This window comes from Borostomias antarcticus, assembly GCF_949987555.1.
Source record: "Borostomias antarcticus genome assembly, contig: scaffold_160, whole genome shotgun sequence".
NCBI lineage: Eukaryota > Metazoa > Chordata > Actinopteri > Stomiiformes > Stomiidae > Borostomias > Borostomias antarcticus.
In genome coordinates this window covers 161,786-184,000 of record NW_028175777.1, presented here as the reverse complement: position 1 = coordinate 184,000, position 22,215 = coordinate 161,786, and the positions used below count along the sequence as shown (strand labels likewise).

Here is a 22,215-nt window from a genome sequence, read left to right as displayed (position 1 = left end):
AGCCTCGCGTCTCTCCTCGGGGAGGAGGGCCTGGTATCTATTAGCCTCGCGTCTCTCCTCGGGGAGGAGGGCCTGGTATCTATTAGCCTCGCGTCTCTCCTCGGGGAGGAGGGCCTGGTATCTATTAGCCTCGCGTCTCTCCTCGGGGAGGAGGGCCTGGTATCTATTAGCCTCGCGTCTCTCCTCGTAGAGGAGGGCCTGGTATCTATTAGCCTCGCGTCTCTCCTCGGGGAGGAGGGCCTGGTATCTATTAGCCTCGCGTCTCTCCTCGGGGAGGAGGGCCTGGTATCTATTTACTTTACTGCCTTAAGCCCGCCCCATCATCCGGCTCGAGCCTGTAGAGCCTGCCTCCAACATCCGCTTGCTTTATCTTTCCTTAACCGGTAGTTCTCCTCGCATCTTCTTTTACAAATTTCGTCGGTGTGATGCCATCGCGAATGTTATCTACTCGAAACCCTGTGCAGCCTACAGTAAAAACATTACAACAACTGTTCGTCTTCCGGTCCAGACCGGATGATTATGCGATGCGTCATCGCGCTTCCGCTCTAGACCGGCGAAACAACACCGAGCGAGAAAGACCCCAGACTGTCTAGAGCTCGTGAGTCAATTTCCAAATATCAATAAATTTCACCTGCTATCCAAATATCAGTTTTTTGTCATTGACGGCATTTGTCCACATTTGAACCGTAGTCTACTGTCTACCGATAGAGGGCGCAAGAGCGCTGTAGCCCAGTACTGTTTCCTCTTGGTTTGCACTCTGCCGCCTCCGCGACGACACCACCAACACCATGGATGACCAACACGCGACGAAAACAAACATGAGCGGCCAAAAACTCACTCTCACTCTCAATGGCCAGCATGTTTGGGAACATTTACATCTGCGAGAGCAGCTTCTCAACAATGAAGCACATCAAGTCAAAAGAGAGAAACAGGCTGACAGATGAAACTCTGTTCCAGCTCATGCAGATTGATGCACAAACATTGACATTGAGTCCTTTGTAGGCCAGCAGGAGAGGCCGCAAGTATCTCATTAACACAGAACTTTATACTGATTCACCTGTGGGTGAAGGTTAATGGCTTTTGAGATGAATGCATGCTTATTGGAAACACGTCATGGTATGAGATGGCAGAGTAAAAATGCACTATGAACATGAATATTAGTTGGTGCACTTAGTGTCAGCGTTAACATTTGTACATCATTTTTGAGACACCGTTGCACTGAAATAATGGTAGGCTATACCACTCAGGAGTGTGAATGTTTTGTGCAGAGTTCATTAAATGAATAGAAGCATTAGCCTAGGTCCTACTAAATCCATTTATATATGAAAAATTGAAAGTCCATCCAATAAACTTTGATTACCGGCATATATTTAGTTATTTTCATTAATGTAGTAACTATAATTGGCTAATTAAGTGATGGGGTTACAATATCCCACTGGTAGAAGTGCATGATTACAACCTGGCCCTCGGGTAGTGAGGATAAAACATGTGTGTCTCTCTCTATAATCAAAGTTGCCCATGCCTGCTCTAGGTTGTCCTCAGACGGTCCTCCATGCCTGCTCTAGGTTGTCCTCAGACGGTCCTCCATGCCTGCTCTAGGTTGTCCTCAGACGGTCCTCCATGCCTGCTCTAGGTTGTCCTCAGACGGTCCTCCATGCCTGCTCTAGGTTGTCCTCAGACGGTCCTCCATGCCTGCTCTAGGTTGTCCTCAGACGGTCCTCCATGCCTGCTCTAGGTTGTCCTCAGACGGTCCTCCATGCCTGCTCTAGGTTGTCCTCAGACGGTCCTCCATGCCTGCTCTAGGTTGTCCTCAGACGGTCCTCCATGCCTGCTCTAGGTTGTCCTCAGACGGTCCTCCATGCCTGCTCTAGGTTGTCCTCAGACGGTCCTCCATGCCTGCTCTAGGTTGTCCTCAGACGGTCCTCCATGCCTGCTCTAGGTTGTCCTCAGACGGTCCTCCATGCCCCAGAGCGTTCCAATGTGCTCCGTCTAGATCAGAGCGCTTCGTGTCTGACCTGTAGCTTGTCTATGTATTCAAACAAAAACTACCTTTGGGAGAGGTGGACAAGTAGACTACTCTAAATAAAGGCCTCATTTTAAGATGAATGAATTCAATGCCTTTTAAGACTTTAAGGATCCAATTTCCAATTTTTACAATTGTTAAGACAGTTTCTGTGCGTACAAAAGCATTACACATACATTTCATACATTTCATATCCTAGTTGCATTACATGTCATTAACATCATACCTAGCAATTTAATATAGCATTTCTTTTTTTTTCTTCTTTTTTTATATTTATAGTTTTTATTGTTTTGACAACAAAGACAGCTCGCAAGGTGACAACAAGCTTTCAAACAAAGCACACAACGATCAGCGACACAAAACAAGCAACAAACCCACAAAACAACAACGACAACCACATGCTCACAATACACAATAAGCAATAAACAAAAACAGGACAGCTACATTGCAATGCACAAAGCATAAGACAACAAGAACAGACACCTAACCAACAACAACACAAAAGACAGCGATGAAAACAACGACAATCACAATGATCTAGAGGAGGGGGGGGGGGGCACAGTGCGTACGTTTCCTGATTGCTCTACCTATCCACACAGATCGTCAGTCTGGGAATTAGTCCTATTTATAAGAGGTAGGATATTGGATTGTGTAGTGTTGAATACTGCTTATGTAGGGAAAAATACCTATGTTCTTGTGAATATAGGAACAGCCTTAGTGTGTCCCAGAGCTCGCTAGTGTCCTGGTCTATGTCCCTGAGGATGGACGTGGCCTTTTCCATACTTAGAAGATGGAGGAAGTCCTCTAGCCACCTGTTTCTAGAGAAACAGCCTGGTTTTCTCACTTTCCAATTCATTAATATCAGCCGTTTGGCTGCAAGGCATGCAAGGAAAATAATTTTTTGATGTTTGACGTTTTGTATGTATTGTTTGACAGACAGACAGACAGACAAGTGAAACATTACCTTCCTCCCCCACAGGAATGGCAGAGGTAAAAATTATGATAATTAATACTTTTCTAACTATATGAGCCATTATTACATTATGAGCTGTTATGAGCGGCCCCAGTAAGGCTCATAATGTAATTACATTAGTATTTAGTAATATTACACTATGAGCTCTTATTACATTATGCGCAAATCAGTTAGAACGTTATGAGCGCATGGTTTTATTACATTAGGAGCTGAGTATTACATTATGAACTTTTGTTAGTTTATAATGTAATAAGTTATTACATTATGAGCCGTTATTAAATTATGAGCCTTTATTACATTATGAGTTGCTACACAATTACAAGGAGCTACAATTGTATTGTAAGATTTGTATTGTAATACAAATGTATTAATAGTAAGTGAGCTGTCATCTCTGCTGTAGAGAATGTGGAACCAGGTTATATTTACTCTGCAGACCTGGGTGTTATTGGTATGGATCTGCATAATGCTGTGTCATGCATATATTGTTGACACTGAGGACACTAAACTAACACAACTAACACCAACTAGAGAGACTAGCGTTGCACAGCCCAGATAGGAGAAGGTCAAAGGTGATGATGATGACAGCAGCAAGCCACGCACTCCAATTCCTGGCGTTTCATGTTAATCTGTTCGTTTTACTATGTCAAAGTATCTTGCAATCAAACCTGATCATTTACAGTTATGATCGGAGAGCGCTTTTTGACATCCGTGCCTCAATGGAGGAAAACCTCGTTTGGTGCGAGGATCAACAAACACAGGCGAATAACCACCTATTGCCTACCTTTGTTATTCCTTTCGAGCCCTGGAGTAACGTTAACTTTACTGACCGACGGATTCACCGGAGAGGTGAGGTAGACGCCGAGGACATCGTGCGGGTAGAGCGGTGAAACTTTCTCCAAAGACAATCCATCTGTCCCCTAGACCTGGACCAGGTCCATCTGTCCCCCCCCGTTCCCATCCAGCCCCGAACCCAGCCTGCCGGCAAGAACACCTACCTCGTCTGCGAGGGAAGTTACGGTGAAAGTCGGGCTTCTCAATGCCAGATCGGTTAAGGAGAAAACATCCGTTCTGTCTGAGTTAATTTCCAAACAACAACTGTAATTCTTCGCAATCATGGCAAATCCCTGGGGATTATTCTTCTCTCAATGAACTGTGCGTGATTTTTTTTACCAACCAACTTCTGCCATAACCACGCCCCCGCGAGTTTTCATTGGTTAGGGTTAGGGTTAGGGTTAGGGTTAGGGTTAGGGTTAGGGTTAGGGTTAGGGTTAGGGTTAGGGATAGGGTTAGGGTTAGGATTAGGGTTAGGGTTGTCCAATGAAAACTCGCGGGGGTGTGGTTATGGCAGAAGTTTGTTGATAAAAAAAAAGCACGCTGCCCAGCTGGCTGGAGTTACCACAGCAACCCAAGACGCGGAAAGACTGGAGGGGGCGTGGCCTTCATGCACAAGGACAAATACAGCTGTTCTGTGTTGAACTGCCTCACATACTCCAGTTTTGAAGCTCTTCTGGTAAAAGTGGGCATGTCTGACCCCCTCCTGGTTCTGACCATCTACCGCCCAACGGACAGCAAGTCTTTCAAAGAGAGTAAGAATTTTACAACTCAATTCTCAGACCTCCTCAGTGAAATCATTCCCAGCCATGACAGAGTGCTGATCTTGGGAGACTTCAACATCCACGTTGATAATCCCACAAGGAGCTTTGAGGGAGAATTTATGGACCTGATAGACTCTTTTGGTCTCACCCAACATGTTTCTGTCCCAACCCATAAAAATGGTCACACCTTAGATCTTGTCCTCTCTGTCAATCTCCCTGTCAGCAATGTGGAAACCATGACAGCCCATACTGACTGTGACCATTATGCTGTGGTGTTTCAATCCTCTCTGTCTCAGCCCTCCACTAACATTCAATGTCCTGCACGCCTCTCACGGTTTATCAGCGCCCAGACACCTGCTAAGTTTTCCTCTGCTTTTGCTGCCGCCCAAAACACCAGGGCAGGTGAGGTGCTGTCATCAGACCCAGAGGAGCTAATGTCCGTGTTCAACTCCACCTGCCGTTCTGTTCTGGACTCTATTGCCCCTCTCAAGATGAAAGAGCCCAAACCCAAGGCTGTGGCTTGGCTAAATGAGACCACCAGAGCAGAGAGGAGAGCATGGAGACAGGCTGAGCGGAGGTGGAAGAAAGATGGCCTGCAGGTCTCTCTCGAAATACTGAGGGACAGACAGAAGAGCTACCACAGGGTGGTTAAAGCAGAGAGAGCCAAGTACTTTGCTAGTCTAATTGCAAATGCTCCAAACTCCAGAATTTTATTCAGAACCATCAATTCTGTTGTTTGCCCTCCTACTACTGCTATCCAGGATGCATCCCCTACAAAGTGTGATGAGTTTCTGTCCTTTTTCTCAGAAAAGGTCGACAACATCAGAAGAAACATCCCACCCCCCACCCGGGACCTAGCTGTTACTCTGAGATGCTCATCCACCTTCTCCGTGTTCAGCTCCATCTCCCTCTCATCCCTCTCCAAGATGGCCGCCGCTTTGAGACCAGCCACGTCCCCTCATGACCCCGTCCCTGCCCCCCTCCTTAAGGAGGTTTTTGAGGCAGTTGGTCCTCACATCCTGTCCATCATCAACTGCTCCCTGGCCACAGGTATCGTTCCATCATGCCTAAAAGAAGCGGTGGTCCAGCCCCTTCTTAAGAAAGCCAGCCTAGATCCCACTATCCCCAGCAACAACAGACCCATCTCAAAATTACCATTTCTGTCAAAGCTGTTGGAAAAGGCCGTTCTCAGTCAGCTGCAGCCTTATCTCCAACACAACAACATACTGGAGAAATGTCAGTCCGGATTTAGGGCCGGCCACAGCACCGAGTCTGCCCTCTTGAAGGTGTTAAACGACCTACTCCTCATCGTTGACTCAGGGAAATGTGCTGCACTGGTTCTCCTGGATCTCAGTGCAGCATTTGATACTATAGATCACACCATCCTCCTCGACCGCCTCCAACAGGGGGTTGGCATCACCAACACAGCCCTGTCCTGGTTCAAGTCCTACCTCAACAACAGGACCTTTTCAGTGAATATAGCCAACCATTCATCCTGCCGTGTCAACCTCACCTGCGGGGTCCCTCAGGGCTCAATACTGGGTCCCATCCTTTTCTCCATCTACATGCTGTCCCTCAGCCAAGTCATTCATCGCCATAAGATTTCCTTCCATTGCTACGCAGATGATACTCAAATCTATCTTCCACTCAGGGCAGACGATCCCTCTGGGCTGGACCGTCTGAAGGACTGCTTGCGGGACATAAAGGAGTGGATGTCACAAAACTTCCTGCAGCTCAATGACACCAAGAGTGAAGTCCTTCTGATCGGCAACCCCACCTCGATCAGTCAGATCAGAAATAATCTAGGAAGTTTGTCCACCCTTGAAAAATCCCACGTCAGAAAACTTGGGGTCATATTTGACACAGACCTCAAGTTTGACAAGCAAGTGAAATCTGTTGTGCAATCCTGTTTTTTCCAACTGCGCACAGTATCCAAAATCAAGTCCTTCCTCTCCTCCAGCGACCTACGGAGGGTCGTACTAATGCTCATCTTCTCCAGACTGGACTATTGTAATGCCCTCTATGCCGGGGTCACCGACAAGACCATCCACAGCATGCAGCTAGTCCAAAATGCCGCTGCCAGGCTGGTGACAGGCACTAAGATGAGGGAACACATTTCTCCTGTCCTCTCCTCCCTTCACTGGCTCCCTGTGAAGCGCAGAGTGAAATTCAAGATCCTCACGTATGTCTTCAAAGCCCTCAATGGTCTCGCCCCAGCTTACATCAAAGATCTCCTGGACCAACCTACCAGCTTCAGGCCTGGTCGCCGGCTCAGATCTGACAACCAGATGACCCTGAAGGTCCCACGGTCAAAACTTGTCACAAAGGGAGACCGTGCATTCTCTGTGATGGCACCTGGGCTATGGAACAAGCTTCCTCTGAACATCAAGTCCGCCACCACCCTGGACTCTTTTAGAGCACAGCTTAAAACGCACCTCTTTGTTACAGATGATCTATAATGTATGTCCTTGTCTTGTGTCTTAAATGTAGTTTAATTTTGTGTCTCTGCAGTCCCTTGTTTTTGTTTGTCTCTTTTTGTACCCGGGCTGCGCCCCGGGCTGATGTAACAGTTGGTTGGGGGCCGCATTATAAATAAAAATAACATAACATAACATAACACTAGACTATTTGGTTAGTTTATGTGTATGGCATATTAACATTTGTTTATTGTTGCTGCTGGTATGGTACTGTAGGCCTACGTTGTAGATAGGCGCGGCATAATTGTTTTTCTCCTAGAGCGGCAGAAGTGCACGCGCCCGTCCTGGTCTAGACCCACGTTAGTTTGCCTGCAAGGCGAGGGGTCACAGAGGCCAGTCCTTCTCTCCTACACACAGTGGCTGAGTACCTGGACTCCCCCTACACCAGGATTCTGTTCACAGACCTCATCTGCTTCTAATACGGTACACACACACACACTGCTGAGTCACCTTCATGAACTACAGGTCAACACAACACTGATCTAATGGATTGAAGAATTCCTTCATCACAGGCCTCAGTACGTAGCTGTAATAGTTCTAGATGGAGCATCTCCCCATCCTCTTCTGGGTACAGCATCATGGTAACAGAGAGGAGCCGACACTGATCAAGTATGCAGATGACATGACACTGGTGGCCCAGATAAGCAGACATGCCAACTGGTTAGGGGTGAGAAAGAGAGACGGAGGCCTGAGCAGAGAAAAACACACCTGCTGGGGGGGATGCAGGGATTTATTTATTATAAGCTACCAAATGATCATTTATTGGATGATTTTTAGAATGACCCTGGTGCTGGTCACAATCTAACAGAATTACAAGAGCAAAATAAAGTTCAAAGTACAAATTTAGTTCTGTGGCTCAGGAGGTAGAGCAGATCATCCAATGACCGTAGGGTTGGCGGTTCAAATCCCGGCTCCTCCTGTCCACATGTCCAAGTGTCCTTGCGCAAGTACCCCAAATTGCTCCCAATGAGCAGGCTAGCATCTTGCAAGGCAGCTACTGCCATTGGTGTGTGAATGTGTGTATGAATGGTTTAATGAGGCCATTGTAAAGTGCTTTGGATATAAAGTGCTATATGAGTGCAGTCAATTTAACATTATTAACCCATTTAATGCAACGTAGGCTACCAATGATACTGCTCACATTTACAAAGGAAATGAGCAAAAGGGCAGCAGCCCCGCCAGTTACACAACTATTTGATGAGCTGAATTAGCTACTAGCATATATCCTACTCCTACCTGACGCAGTGGTAAGAATAAAACAGTTCACATACAGAGACGAGTCACATCTCCAATTGAATCCATTCCGCTTTCATTGCATGAGAACAGCTAAGTCTCTGAAAATCCATAGCAGGTTTTGCTCGTTACCTCGCTGCGGTTACCTTGCAGTGAGAGAAACACAGCAGACAAACAGCTGAGTGATCGCCCAAGAGTGGCAGGAAAAATAAATGTAATTTGAGAGATTAGAAAAGTGGGGGGGTAAAGCCTATATTTTGAAATGTGAGGGGGATATGTTCCTGGGCTTTACGACTGCAGGTAGGCTACTTTTGGGGGTTTCAGTTGATCTTCTCTATGGAGGTTTGTGGCTGGCACGCACTTCCACACAGCACTGTGGCAACTTGGCTTTTTCCAAACAGCAGGTCCCAGACTGGGCTTGCGCTGAACTGTGACTAGTGAACTGAGTTTGAACTCAGTTTCGCTTGCTGCTTTTTAACTGACTGTCAATGCCCGCGCATACAGATCCAAACATACATCCACAGTATCAGATTCTAACGCTCCACTGGCTCAATCCCAATGTCCACACTCACAGACTCACAGATTTATTATCTTTCTATGTAAGTCGCTTCAGGCTCTTGACCCCTTCCCCAAAATCAGATCTGCACGAATCACGTAGGTGACCTATTTTGGATTCAAAACAGCAAATTTCACCGAAAAGTGACAATTGTGCATGTCTGGATAAGGAAGGAGCAGTCACTGTCCACATACTCTGAGTATGTCAACACCCTGACCTCCCGGATGGAGGAGAGCTCCTTGGAGCTGAATGTCTCTGAGACTAAAGAAGTGTTCTGCAGGGGGAGCCTCATACCTGACGCCCCAAATGTTCTTCCTCTAGCCCCGAACCTTTTTAGTCCCCCCCAAAACAAAAACACTAGGGAGAAAACAGACACCAAATACCCTCCTTAACATACACAAATCACCCCATTCAAATCAAGCAGTAAGATGAAGTTCGAGTCAACACACTCACAACAACCCCCCCCCCCCCACACACACACACACAGTAACACAGAACGGCATCAGCTCACAAACAAACATCAAGCCCATCTGCCCCCACTGTACAAATTGCCACCCCCAGACCCCACACCCTCTCAAACTCAGCCTCATTGTTATTGATCACAAAATAGGTGTATTCTACCCTAAGAAGCAGAGACCCTCCCCCTAACCACCTGGACTGGGTCCGTGGCCCCGCCCCTCTCACCTTATTCCTCCCTGTAATCCAAATGGACAACTTAGCTCACCCAAACACAACATTGAGCAAAACACACTTTGCCCTCCTCCTGCACGTGTACTGTGGGCCCAAAACAAACAGTTCCTTAGAAAACACAAACCCCAACCTCACACATGAGGGCTGTAACAGCACAAACAGAGGAACAAGACGTGCACAAACAGAAAACACATGAACCACCGTCTCCACCTCACCACAGTATGGGCCCCCCTCCCCCACCCCGGGGTCAAGCCCGGCCAGAAAGCGCTCGGTCATCAGGGCCCTGTGCACCACTCTCCACTGCAAGTCCCCTGTCCTTTTAGGGATGGGGGGCTTGTACAGCACCCGCCACCTGAACCTCACACTGCTCCCCCCACCTAGAACCCCCTGCCACTGGTGGAACCCAACCCCCTGCAAGACCCCGACGTTCCTCGCCTTCACACATGCCTCATACAGAGCCCTCCCCCTCACCTGTCTGAGGTCACCAGGGTCATACAGAGCCCTCCCCCTCACCTGTCTGAGGTCACCAGGGTCATACAGAGCCCTCCCCCTCACCTGTCTGAGGTCACCAGGGTCATACAGAGCCCTCCCCCTCACCTGTCTGAGGTCACCAGGGTCATACAGAGCCCTCCCCCTCACCTGTCTGAGGTCACCAGCGTCATACAGAGCCCTCCCCCTCACCTGTCTGAGGTCACCAGGGTCATACAGAGCCCTCCCCCTCACCTGTCTGAGGTCACCAGCGTCATACAGAGCCCTCCCCCTCACCTGTCTGAGGTCACACACACATTTAAATACACTGGCACTAAACACCAAACACCAGGTTAGAAATCTAGGTGTCATAGTCGACTCTGATCTGAACTTTGAATCTCATGTCAATAACATAACTAGTGTATCTTTCTATCATTTAAGAAACATGGCAAAAGTGCAATCCTTCCTTTCAAAGGCCGACACAAAGACTTATGCATGCATTTATAACCAGCAGACCAAAGAAAACCATCAATCGTCTGCAAATTATACATATAAAACGCTGCGGCACGAGTCCTTACAAAATCCAGACGGAGGGCTCACATCACACCCGTCCTGAAGGCTCTGCATTGGCTACCCGTCAGCTTCAGAATAGACTTCAAGATTCTTCTACTGGTTTATAAATCACTCCACAACCGTGCTCCAAAATATATGTCTGACATGCTTGTTAGATATACACCAGCCAGATCCCTGCTGTATGGGTTATGTTCATGTTGTTATATTGAATGTGAGCTTCTATGCTGCTGTATGGGTTATGTTCATGTTGTTATAGTGAATGTGAGCTCCTATGCTGCTGTATGGGTTATGTTCATGTTGTTATATTGAATGTGAGCTTCTATGCTGCTGTATGGGTTATGTTCATGTTGTTATATTGAATGTGAGCTTCTATGCTGCTGTATGGGTTATGTTCATGTTGTTATAGTGAATGTGAGCTCCTATGCTGCTGTATGGGTTATGTTCATGTTGTTATATTGAATGTGAGCTTCTATGCTGCTGTATGGGTTATGTTCATGTTGTTATAGTGAATGTGAGCTCCTATGCTGCTGTATGGGTTATGTTCATGTTGTTATATTGAATGTGAGCTTCTATGCTGCTGTATGGGTTATGTTCATGTTGTTATACTGAATGTGAGCTTCTATGCTGCTGTATGGGTTATGTTCATGTTGTTATATTGAATGTGAGCTTCTATGCTGCTGTATGGGTTATGTTCATCAGAATGTATTCATTCTCATCATGATCTGTGTTTCAGGTGACCATCTCATGTGACACACAGGAGTCGATACGTTCAGTTACAACCACTGCTACTTCAGCAGGTTACATTGTGGAGGTGGAGGACGTGAGCCTGTCTTCTGTGGTGTTCTGAGAGGTCCAACACCTGGGTGTCCCAAGTCAGTGATAGCTTCAGATTAGTCAAAGCATACTAGAGAGAAGTTATGTCCTCTGTTTGAACCGTGCTGATGTTGTTGATTTAGTTCACACTAAAGAGTACATTTTGATGCCACTTAAAGGAGAATGCTCGTTTTTGACAACCTGGACCTTATTTACAGCATATTATAAGACGTTTGACTCACCGAGATAACTTTGGTGTAATTCGGAGGCCTGTAGAAATCCAGCGTGAGCCAGAATATCCATGTAATGGTGGTGGACGGGGCACTGAGAATGCAGCTTCTAAAAAATATATTTTCTGCCACGAAACAGTTGTTTTCATCAATCTGTCTTTTTGAATCGCTAGTTGTGCTTACATAGAGCGAGGGCTTGTTGTGGTATTTCACATGCCTCTGTAATATGATCTTTAGAAACGTCTTTAGAAACAAAATAGCTTCCTCACTTGCTCCAGCACACATGCGCACAGCGTGCTGGAGCAACGCTTGCGCGCTGTGCGCATGCGTGCTGGAGCAAGTGAGGAAGCTATTTTGTTTCTAAAGACGTTTCTAAAGATCATATTACAGAGGCATGTGAAAAACCACAACAAGCCCTCGCTCTATGTAAGCACAACTAGCGATTCATAAAGACAGATTGATGAAAACAGATTTTTTAGAAGCTGCATTCTCAGTGCCCCGTCCGCCGCCATTACATGGATATACTTGGCTCGCGCTGGATTTTAAATTTATTCTACAGGCCTCCGAATTACACCAAAGTTATCTCGGTGAGTGAAACGTCTTATAATATGCCATAAATAAGGTCCAGGTTGTCAAAAACGAGCATTCTCCTTTAACATTATTTTGAGTAGTTTGTGGATTACTGTGCAGTCTGTATGAGTGTGTATTTGTTTCTCTTTGGCGCATAGAGGCGAACCCACATGGGCCCCATAAATATATGCGGCCCCCCAAAACCAAAACTAACAGGTGTCACTGCCTCTAAACTTCAGCCCCTGATGCTTTTCCCTCAACCCCTAATGATTTGGGATCCTAGCAGCGCCCCTGTTTTGTACCTAATCTACATTTGTATTTAGTCTTGATTGTGTCTTTGTTCCTTCAATAAAGGACCCACCCACCACCTACAGTCTGTATATGTCTGTATGTAAGCTTTTAGATGATAGTCCCTATTTTGTCAACTCTACTGTATGTACTGTAGTCCAAAGATAATTTCTCAACTTGAATGTTGATGCTCAAAACATCCCTCTTCAAGGACAGAGATGTACAATTACTTAGACATTTAAATCCCATCATTTAACATGTGAATATGCTCAGGGATACAGACCTCAGTTTCTCCAGTTTGCAGTGTGGACTCCCCAGTCCAGCAGAGAGCAGACTCACTCCTGAATCCTGCAGGTCATTGTTACTCAGGTCTAACTCTCTCAGGTGGGAGGAGTTTGAGCTGAGAGATGAGGCCAGCAGAGAACAGCATGTCTCTGTTAATCTGCATCCACTCAGGCTGAGGAGACAAGGACAAGTATTAGCAAACATTTTCACCAGTAATCAGTGCTTTGAGAAAGAGTGTTTTCATTGGCCAAACACAATTTCAGACTAATAAAGTACAGAAACGGGTAACTTCACTCTTCACTTCAGTCTTCTGTGATAGTAGCTTTGCTTTCTGTATAATTTAACTGTGACAAAGATGACATTTATTCTACAAACAAACACTGCTACACTAGTGGTGAAAAGGAGGAGTGACAGCTATATTGTCTTCCTCTCTCAGACTGAATTATAAACAGACTGACTAATTCTGGAGCTAGGAGAGAGAGTGCTGTTGCATCTAATATGTTTTAGTCATAAGCAGGTTTTTAATTCCTCTAATGCAGGCATTCCCAAACTGTGAGGCGGGCCTCCCCCAGGGGGCCCCAGAGAAAGTCAGGGGAGGCGCGGAGGGATGGTTAGAAAAAAAAGAAGGAAAAACATGTTATTTATTTTTGAAATGTCTATGGTTTTTATGAATGAAACGTGATTTTAAAGGTCAGAAGATTGAAATAAATAATGGGAGAGATACTATAATATTATACTAAATGTGTGGATAGTGCAGAGAGAGCCTCCCCCCGCAGGCATGAATTTATTGTGCGAAAACGTCATAACGTTAACTAGCAGCAGGTGCCACCGAGCTAACTTAGCTGTGTAACGTTATGGGCTAGCTGACGCTGCCTTGCAAAATGGACACATTTGGGGGGTTGGGGGGGCGTGGGTGTGTCACTGTTTTCAGAGGGGAGGCCCACATTGATGGGAGTTTGGGAACCCATGCTCTAATGAATACTCAGCATCCAATCAGCGTCCTGATTGGCTGGACACTCTGGACCTGTGTCAGCTTGGAGGGTGCTAAGGCTCTTTGGACAGGACATGGACATTTACCAACATGCTATAGCCTACTTAAGCAATTGACCACGAGAGGCAGTGGGTTACAGGGGATTTTAACACAGCTACGGGGCGTTGTTAGAAGTATAGCTGTGGTAAAATCCCCTGTAACCCACTGCCTCGAGTGGTCAATTGCTTTTCTACAACGGTTACTACATATATATATTCACAAAAACCACTCAGTAGTAACATTCAATCATTTATTTACTGATCATTCTTATCATTTTAGGATTACAAAATCTTCGGCGATAGGCTATAGTTCTGAATTAAATGGCTATCTCGCCTATTTGGGTTGGCCTTGTTCACATAAGCCATAAGGCATAATTCGGGTGGTTCACCTTTATTTGAATATTTCCAGCTATGGTGCAGTTATTAAAACAGTTCTCCAGAGCACTCATTTTTGCTGGTAGGGGTTTGGAAGTGTTGGAGTCGGACTGATGAGTGCGTTATTGTAATAGGATACGAAAAAGGCAAGGTTGCTGCGAGTGGTTGCTACGCAAAGCATAGCCTACCGCTTGATTTTATCAATGGCCTCGTCAATGAGATTAACTATGTGTTATGCGGTCGCAGCCGTGGGTTACAGAGTATTTTACCACGGCTGCTAGCCAATCAGAATCAAGTATCCAAACTCTCTGTTGTAGAATTACTACTTGATACTTCATCATGTACACCTAGGCATGTTTTACACATTGTTTATTTGCACTCTTGTGTATTGGAATTGTGTGTATATTTTGTACCCAATGTACATTTGTATTTAATCTTGATTGTGTCTTTGTTCCTTCAATAAAGGACCCACCCACCACCTACAGTCTGTATATGTCTGTATGTATGCTTTGAGATGATAGTCCCTATTTTGTCAACTCTACTGTATGTACTGTAGTCCAAAGATAATTTCTCAACTTGAATGTTGATGCTCAAAACATCCCTCTTCAAGGACAGAGATGTACAATTACTTAGACATTTAAATCCCATCATTTAACATGTGAATATGCTCAGGGATACAGACCTCAGTTTCTCCAGTTTGCAGTGTGGACTCCCCAGTCCAGCAGAGAGCAGCTTCACTCCTGAATCCTGCAGGTCATTGTTACTCAGGTCTAACTCTCTCAGGTGGGAGGAGTTTGAGCTGAGAGCTGAGGCCAGCACTTCACATGAGGCTTCCTTGAGGTAGCATCCAGAGAGTCTGAAATTACAAAGTAAACATGTATGACTTTTTGTTCCTTAATGACATGCTAATCTTAATGATATGATTTGTATAATATACACGTCATATGTAGCCTAAGGCTTAATAAAGGGTACCCAGCTTTCAATAACTCGTAGGCTACCTCATGTCTGGACAGTGACCTACAACATTCCTAGCCTTCAAACCAATAAGCCAACCTCAAGAGGAGAAGCTTCTCAAACGTTTAATTTGATAGCCTACAGTATACAGCATGTTATATTTTGATAAGGGGGAAATGAACACATAGCTCAAATTACAGGTTTAAATCTCAATGTTGATGTACAGGCCTAGAAGATGATAGAACAGTCAGCTCTCAGCCCGCTGCATGCTGTAGGCTACATGGACCAATACAGAATATAGTCACTACTGATCACTTTTCAATCATGTGTAGGAGCCTACATGAAATTAATAGTGAAATGAAAGTCCTATGTTGCAAAAAAGGGCATTTTTAACTTGTGGCCATCCACAATGATATGAATCGATAACTGACGCAGCTTCTAGGTGATGTGCCCGTTGGTAGCATACGATTTAGAGAAATCAGGAGTAGGCTAGTTTGGGCTAGTTTGCTGCACCACGACAGAGGTGACTGCATTTGCACCTTTTCCTGAATAATAACAAGGAATGAGGGTAGGAAAAATACCTGTTTCCATGGCATTTGTGCTTTCAGAATAACTGATTCAGGTTCACACCTTATGGGCCTCTATACATAGATTACACTTGACCAGTATTTAGTCCTTGATCTTGAGGAGGGAGAAATAGTGTCGGTGTTTCCATGGCAGAGAGCTCCCGTTGTCAGAGCCATAGACAGAGCTGCCAGCCGTGTAGCGAGGGATTGTTCATGCATTGCGCACGGGTACTTTCTAACGTGTTACTCCTCACTGGATGTATGTATGGTGCAATGTGAGGAGGTGGAAACATGCCAAGCGCTGAATTAGCAGTTTTTAAAAGTTATAGGGGGGTCAGCTACAGCTGGTTCTGACCAGTTAAAGACCGACAATCTTTTTCAGAAGATCAGAGAATAGATGGGAGTAAGAATGCCTCACTGACTAAAACTCATTACACATAACATATAGGGGAGACACACAGAGCTCAGTAAAGAGCATTCGTGCAGAGCGAGGTGCACGCGTGATCACACGCAACAACAGAGCTGCAGAGCACGGGAGAACACAAGAGCACTGAGAAACTACCACACAGCTCTCCCAGAGCACGGGAGAACACGAGAGCACTGAGAAACTACCACACAGCTCTCCCAGAGCACGGGAGAACACGAGAGCACTGAGAAACTACCACACAGCTCTCCCAGAGCACGGGAGAACACGAGAGCACTGAGAAACTACCACACAGCTCTCCCAGAGCACGGGAGAACACGAGAGCACTGAGAAACTACCACACAGCTCTCCCAGAGCACGGGAGAACACGAGAGCACTGAGAAACTACCACACAGCTCTCCCAGAGCACGGGAGAACACGAGAGCACTGAGAAACTACCACACAGCTCTCCCAGAGCACGGGAGAACACGAGAGCACTGAGAAACTACCACACAGCTCTCCCAGAGCACGGGAGAACACGAGAGCACTGAGAAACTACCACACAGCTCTCCCAGAGCACGGGAGAACACGAGAGCACTGAGAAACTACCACACAGCTCTCCCAGAGCACGGGAGAACACGAGAGCACTGAGAAACTACCACACAGCTCTCCCAGAGCACGGGAGAACACGAGAGCACTGAGAAACTACCACACAGCTCTCCCAGAGCACGGGAGAACACGAGAGCACTGAGAAACTACCACACAGCTCTCCCAGAGCACGGGAGAACACGAGAGCACTGAGAAACTACCACACAGCTCTCCCAGAGCACGGGAGAACACGAGAGCACTGAGAAACTACCACACAGCTCTCCCAGAGCACGGGAGAACACGAGAGCACTGAGAAACTACCACACAGCTCTCCCAGAGCACGGGAGAACACGAGAGCACTGAGAAACTACCACACAGCTCTCCCAGAGCACGGGAGAACACGAGAGCACTGAGAAACTACCACACAGCTCTCCCAGAGCACGGGAGAACACGAGAGCACTGAGAAACTACCACACAGCTCTCCCAGAGCACGGGAGAACACGAGAGCACTGAGAAACTACCACACAGCTCTCCCAGAGCACGGGAGAACACGAGAGCACTGAGAAACTACCAAACAGCTCTCCCAGAGCATTCTGACTAAAAGCGTAACTTCACTCTTCACTTCAGCCTTCTGACAAACACTGCTACACTAGTGGTGAAAAGGAGGAATGTCAGCTATATTGTCTTCCTCTCTCAGACTGAATTATAAACAGACTGACTCCTTCTGGAGCTAGGAGAGAGAGTGCTGCTGCATCTAATATGTTTTAGTCATGAGCAGGTTTTTAATTCCTCTAATGAATACTCAGCATCCATAGAAATGTATGTAAGGCCTTTCCTGATTGGCTGGACACTATGGACCTGAGTCAGCTTGGAGGGTGCTAAGGCTCTTTGGACAGGACATGGACAGTTACCAACATGCTATAGCCTACTTAAGCAATTGACCACGAGAGGCAGTGGGTTACAGGGGATTTTAACACAGCTACGGGGCGTTGTTAGAAGTATAGCTGTGGTAAAATCCCCTGTAACCCACTGCCTCGAGGGGTCAATTGCTTTTCTACAACGGTTACTACATATATATATTCACAAAAACCACTCAGTAGTAACATTCAATCATTTATTTACTGATCATTCTTATCATTTTAGGATTACAAAATCTTCGGCGATAGGCTATAGTTCTGAATTAAATGGCTATCTCGCCTATTTGGGTTGGCCTTGTTCACATAAGCCATAAGGCATAATTCGGGTGGTTCACCTTTATTTGAATATTTCCAGCCATGGTGCAGTTATTAAAACAGTTCTCCAGAGCACTCATTTTTGCTGGTAGGGGTTTGGAAGTGTTGGAGTCGGACTGATGAGTGCGTAATTGTAATAGGATACGAAAAGGGCAAGGTTGCTGCGAGTGGTTGCTACGCAAAGCATAGCCTACCGCTTGATTTTATCAATGGCCTCGTCAATGAGATTAACTATGTGTTATGCGGTCGCAGCCGTGGGTTACAGAGTATTTTACCACGGCTGCTAGCCAATCAGAATCAAGTATCCAAACTCTCTGTTGTAGAATTACTACTTGATACTTCATCATGTACACCTAGGCATGTTTTACACATTGTTTATTTGCACTCTTGTGTATTGGAATTTTGTGTATATTTTGTACCCAATGTACATTTGTATTTAATCTTGATTGTGTCTTTGTTCCTTCAATAAAGGACCCACCCACCACCTACAGTCTGTATATGTCTGTATGTATGCTTTGAGATGATAGTCCCTATTTTGTCAACTCTACTGTATGTACTGTAGTCCAAAGATAATTTCTCAACTTGAATGTTGATGCTCAAAACATCCCTCTTCAAGGACAGAGATGTACAATTACTTAGACATTTAAATCCCATCATTTAACATGTGAATATGCTCAGGGATACAGACCTCAGTTTCTCCAGTTTGCAGTGTGGACTCCCCAGTCCAGCAGAGAGCAGCTTCACTCCTGAATCCTGCAGGTCATTGTTACTCAGGTCTAACTCTCTCAGGTGGGAGGAGTTTGAGCTGAGAGCTGAGGCCAGCACTTCACATGAGGCTTCCTTGAGGTCACATCCAGCGAGTCTGAAATTACAAAGTAAACATGTTTGACTTTTTGTTCCTTAATGACATGTTAATCTTAATGATATGATTTGTTTAATATACACGTCATATGTAGCCTAAGGCTTAATAAAGGGTACCCAGCTTTCAATAACTCGTAGGCTACCTCATCTCTGGCCAGTGACCTACAACATTCCTAGCCTTCAAACCAATAAGCCAACCTCAAGAGGAGAAGCTTCTCAAACGTTTAATTTGATAGCCTACAGTATACAGCATGTTATATTTTGATATGGGGGAAATGAACACATAGCCCAAATTACAGGTTTAAATCTCAATGTTGATGTACAGTCCTAGAAGATGATAGAACAGTCAGCTCTCAGCCCGCTGCATGCTGTAGGCTACATGGACCAATACAGAATATAGTCACTACTGATCACTTTTCAATCATGTGTAGGAGCCTACATGAAATTAATAGTGAAATGAAAGTCTTATGTTGCAAAAAAGGGCATTTTTAACTTGTGGCCATCCACAATGATATGAATCGATAACTGACGCAGCTTCTAGGTGATGTGTCCGTTGGTAGCATACGATTTAGAGAAATCAGGAGTAGGCTAGTTTGGGCTAGTTTGCTGCACCACGACAGAGGTGACTGCATTTGCACCTTTTCCTGAATAATAACGAGGAATGAGGGTAGGAAAAATACCTGTTTCCATGGCATTTGTGCTTTCAGAATAACTGATTCAGGTTCACACCTTATGGGCCTCTATACATAGATTACACTTGACCAGTATTTAGTCCTTGATCTTGAGGAGGGAGAAATAGTGTTGGTGTTTCCATGGCAGAGAGCTCCCGTTGTCAGAGCCATAGACAGAACTGCCAGCCGTGTAGGCGAGGGATTGTTGATGCATTGCGCACGGGTACTTTCTAACGTGTTACTCCTCACTGGATGTATGTATGGTGCAATGTGAGGAGGTGGAAACATGCCAAGCGCTGAGTTAGCAGTTTTTAAAAGTTATCGGGGGGTCAGCTCCAGCTGGTTCTGACCAGTTAAAGACCGAAAATCTATTTTAGAAGATCAGAGAATAGATGGGAGTAAGAATGCCTCACTGACTAAAACTCATTACACATAACATATAGGGGAGACACACAGAGCTCAGTAAAGAGCATTCGTGCAGAGCGAGGTGCACGCATGATCACACACAACAACAGAGCAGCAGAGCACGGGAGAACACGAGAGCACTGAGAAACTACCACACAGCTCTCCCAGAGCACGGGAGAACACGAGAGCACTGAGAAACTACCACACAGCTCTCCCAGAGCACGGGAGAACACGAGAGCACTGAGAAACTACCACACAGCTCTCCCAGAGCACGGGAGAACACGAGAGCACTGAGAAACTACCACACAGCTCTCCCAGAGCACGGGAGAACACGAGAGTACTGAGAAACTACCACACAGCTCTCCCAGAGCACGGGAGAACACGAGAGCACTGAGAAACTACCACACAGCTCTCCCAGAGCACGGGAGAACACGAGAGCATTGAGAAACTACCACACAGCTCTCCCAGAGCACGGGAGAACACGAGAGCACTGAGAAACTACCACACAGCTCTCCCAGAGCACGGGAGAACACGAGAGCACTGAGAAACTACCACACAGCTCTCCCAGAGCACGGGAGAACACGAGAGCACTGAGAAACTACCACACAGCTCTCCCAGAGCACGGGAGAACACGAGAGCACTGAGAAACTACCACACAGCTCTCCCAGAGCACGGGAGAACACGAGAGCACTGAGAAACTACCACACAGCTCTCCCAGAGCACGGGAGAACACGAGAGCACTGAGAAACTACCACACAGCTCTCCCAGAGCACGGGAGAACACGAGAGCACTGAGAAACTACCACACAGCTCTCCCAGAGCACGGGAGAACACGAGAGCACTGAGAAACTACCACACAGCTCTCCCAGAGCACGGGAGAACACGAGAGCACTGAGAAACTACCACACAGCTCTCCCAGAGCACGGGAGAACACGAGAGCACTGAGAAACTACCACACAGCTCTCCCAGAGCATTCTGACTAAAGGCGTAGCTTCACTCTTCACTTCAGCCTTCTGACAAACACTGCTACACTAGTGGTGAAAAGGAGGAATGACAGCTATATTGTCTTCCTCTCTCAGACTGAATTATAAACAGACTGACTCATTCTGGAGCTAGGAGAGAGAGTGCTGCTGCATCTAATATGTTTTAGTCATGAGCAGGTTTTTAATTCCTCTAATGAATACTCAGCATCCATAGAAATGTATGTAAGGCCTTTCCTGATTGGCTGGACACTATGGACCTGAGTCAGCTTGGAGGGTGCTAAGGCTCTTTGGACAGGACATGGACAGTGCCTGAGCCTCTGATGTTGGAACTCACAAAACGCGGCGGCACCGTGGTGTCAGCACAGTGGCGGGATCCACCAACGTGTTTTCATGCAGTGTTGCACACTAACCACCAGGAGGCATCGTTGATCAAGAAGCAACTAGTGGCAGCAGAGCGTGTGACAATACTGTTGAGAGACTGGTAACTTTAGGCTGGAATGTAGCCTATTCAGCAAAACTATAACTAGCCTATATATAAACTATAATTACATTACATTTGAGATGCACAATGTATGTACATGTATAACAATTGAGAAAGCATCCTATGGTGATGTGAACTTGTGATTCTATAGAGCGAGCAACAGATTCACTAGGCCAGTGGTTATTGGAACAAAACTTCTTTTTTTGAATGGGGTTATTCTATAGGCTATTAATTCTACATTAATCTCATAGCAGTGAGCACTGACATGACTGTTTAAATCAACAGCCTAACACTTCTATTAGCCCATCATTGTTGTCAATAGCGTAGCCTAATGGTCCTGTTCCCGTCTCCATGCCCCCACGTTAGTTTGGACCCACTATTCAAATCTCCCTCAAAACCTGTTAAAACAACCTGATGAAAGAACAAACAGTACTGTTGATGGGGCCTAATCAACTCCAATGGGCAGTCTGCATTTGAATCGAGTTTATCCCCCAAACAGGGAGGAAGGAACCACATTTATATATATATGTGCATATATATATATATATATATATATATATAAATCATCTGAAGTATTTATTGAGTGTTGCCTATTAATGTCTATGTATATGCTCGGCATCATTGAAATGAGGTCCCCATTTCCAAGTTTAGGGGTCTGGATCTAAAGGAATGAATTAAGTAGTGGTGTCTGGTGGGTCCAGGTATGCCAGATCCAGCAGAGCGGCTAATACGGCACGTGTGAATTTTTTGCATTCCCTGATGGAAGGTTTCTAGGCAACAGAACGGCCCTGATTAACCTGATTAAAGAGCGGACAGCGCAACAGGTGTGATTGATTACATTGATTAATATTCCCTTCTATTTATTGTGTCACAGCATTCTGATAGACATTTACT

The 22,215-nt window shown here is 45.8% G+C and overlaps 1 protein-coding gene across 1 annotated transcript in view; it reads right to left on the bottom strand.

Moving 5' to 3' along the window:
• LOC311329213 (NLR family CARD domain-containing protein 3-like) overlaps positions 1 to 22,215 on the bottom strand; it is a gene marked incomplete at both ends in the record, with an annotated part of 51,692 nt that overhangs the window by 10,467 nt on the left and 19,010 nt on the right. The window contains 3 exons of the mRNA XM_084463088.1: positions 12,773 to 12,946; positions 14,861 to 15,034; positions 18,610 to 18,783. Coding sequence (XP_084319214.1) covers positions 12,773 to 12,946; positions 14,861 to 15,034; positions 18,610 to 18,783 — 522 coding nt within the window. The remainder of the gene's footprint in view (positions 1 to 12,772; positions 12,947 to 14,860; positions 15,035 to 18,609; positions 18,784 to 22,215) is intronic.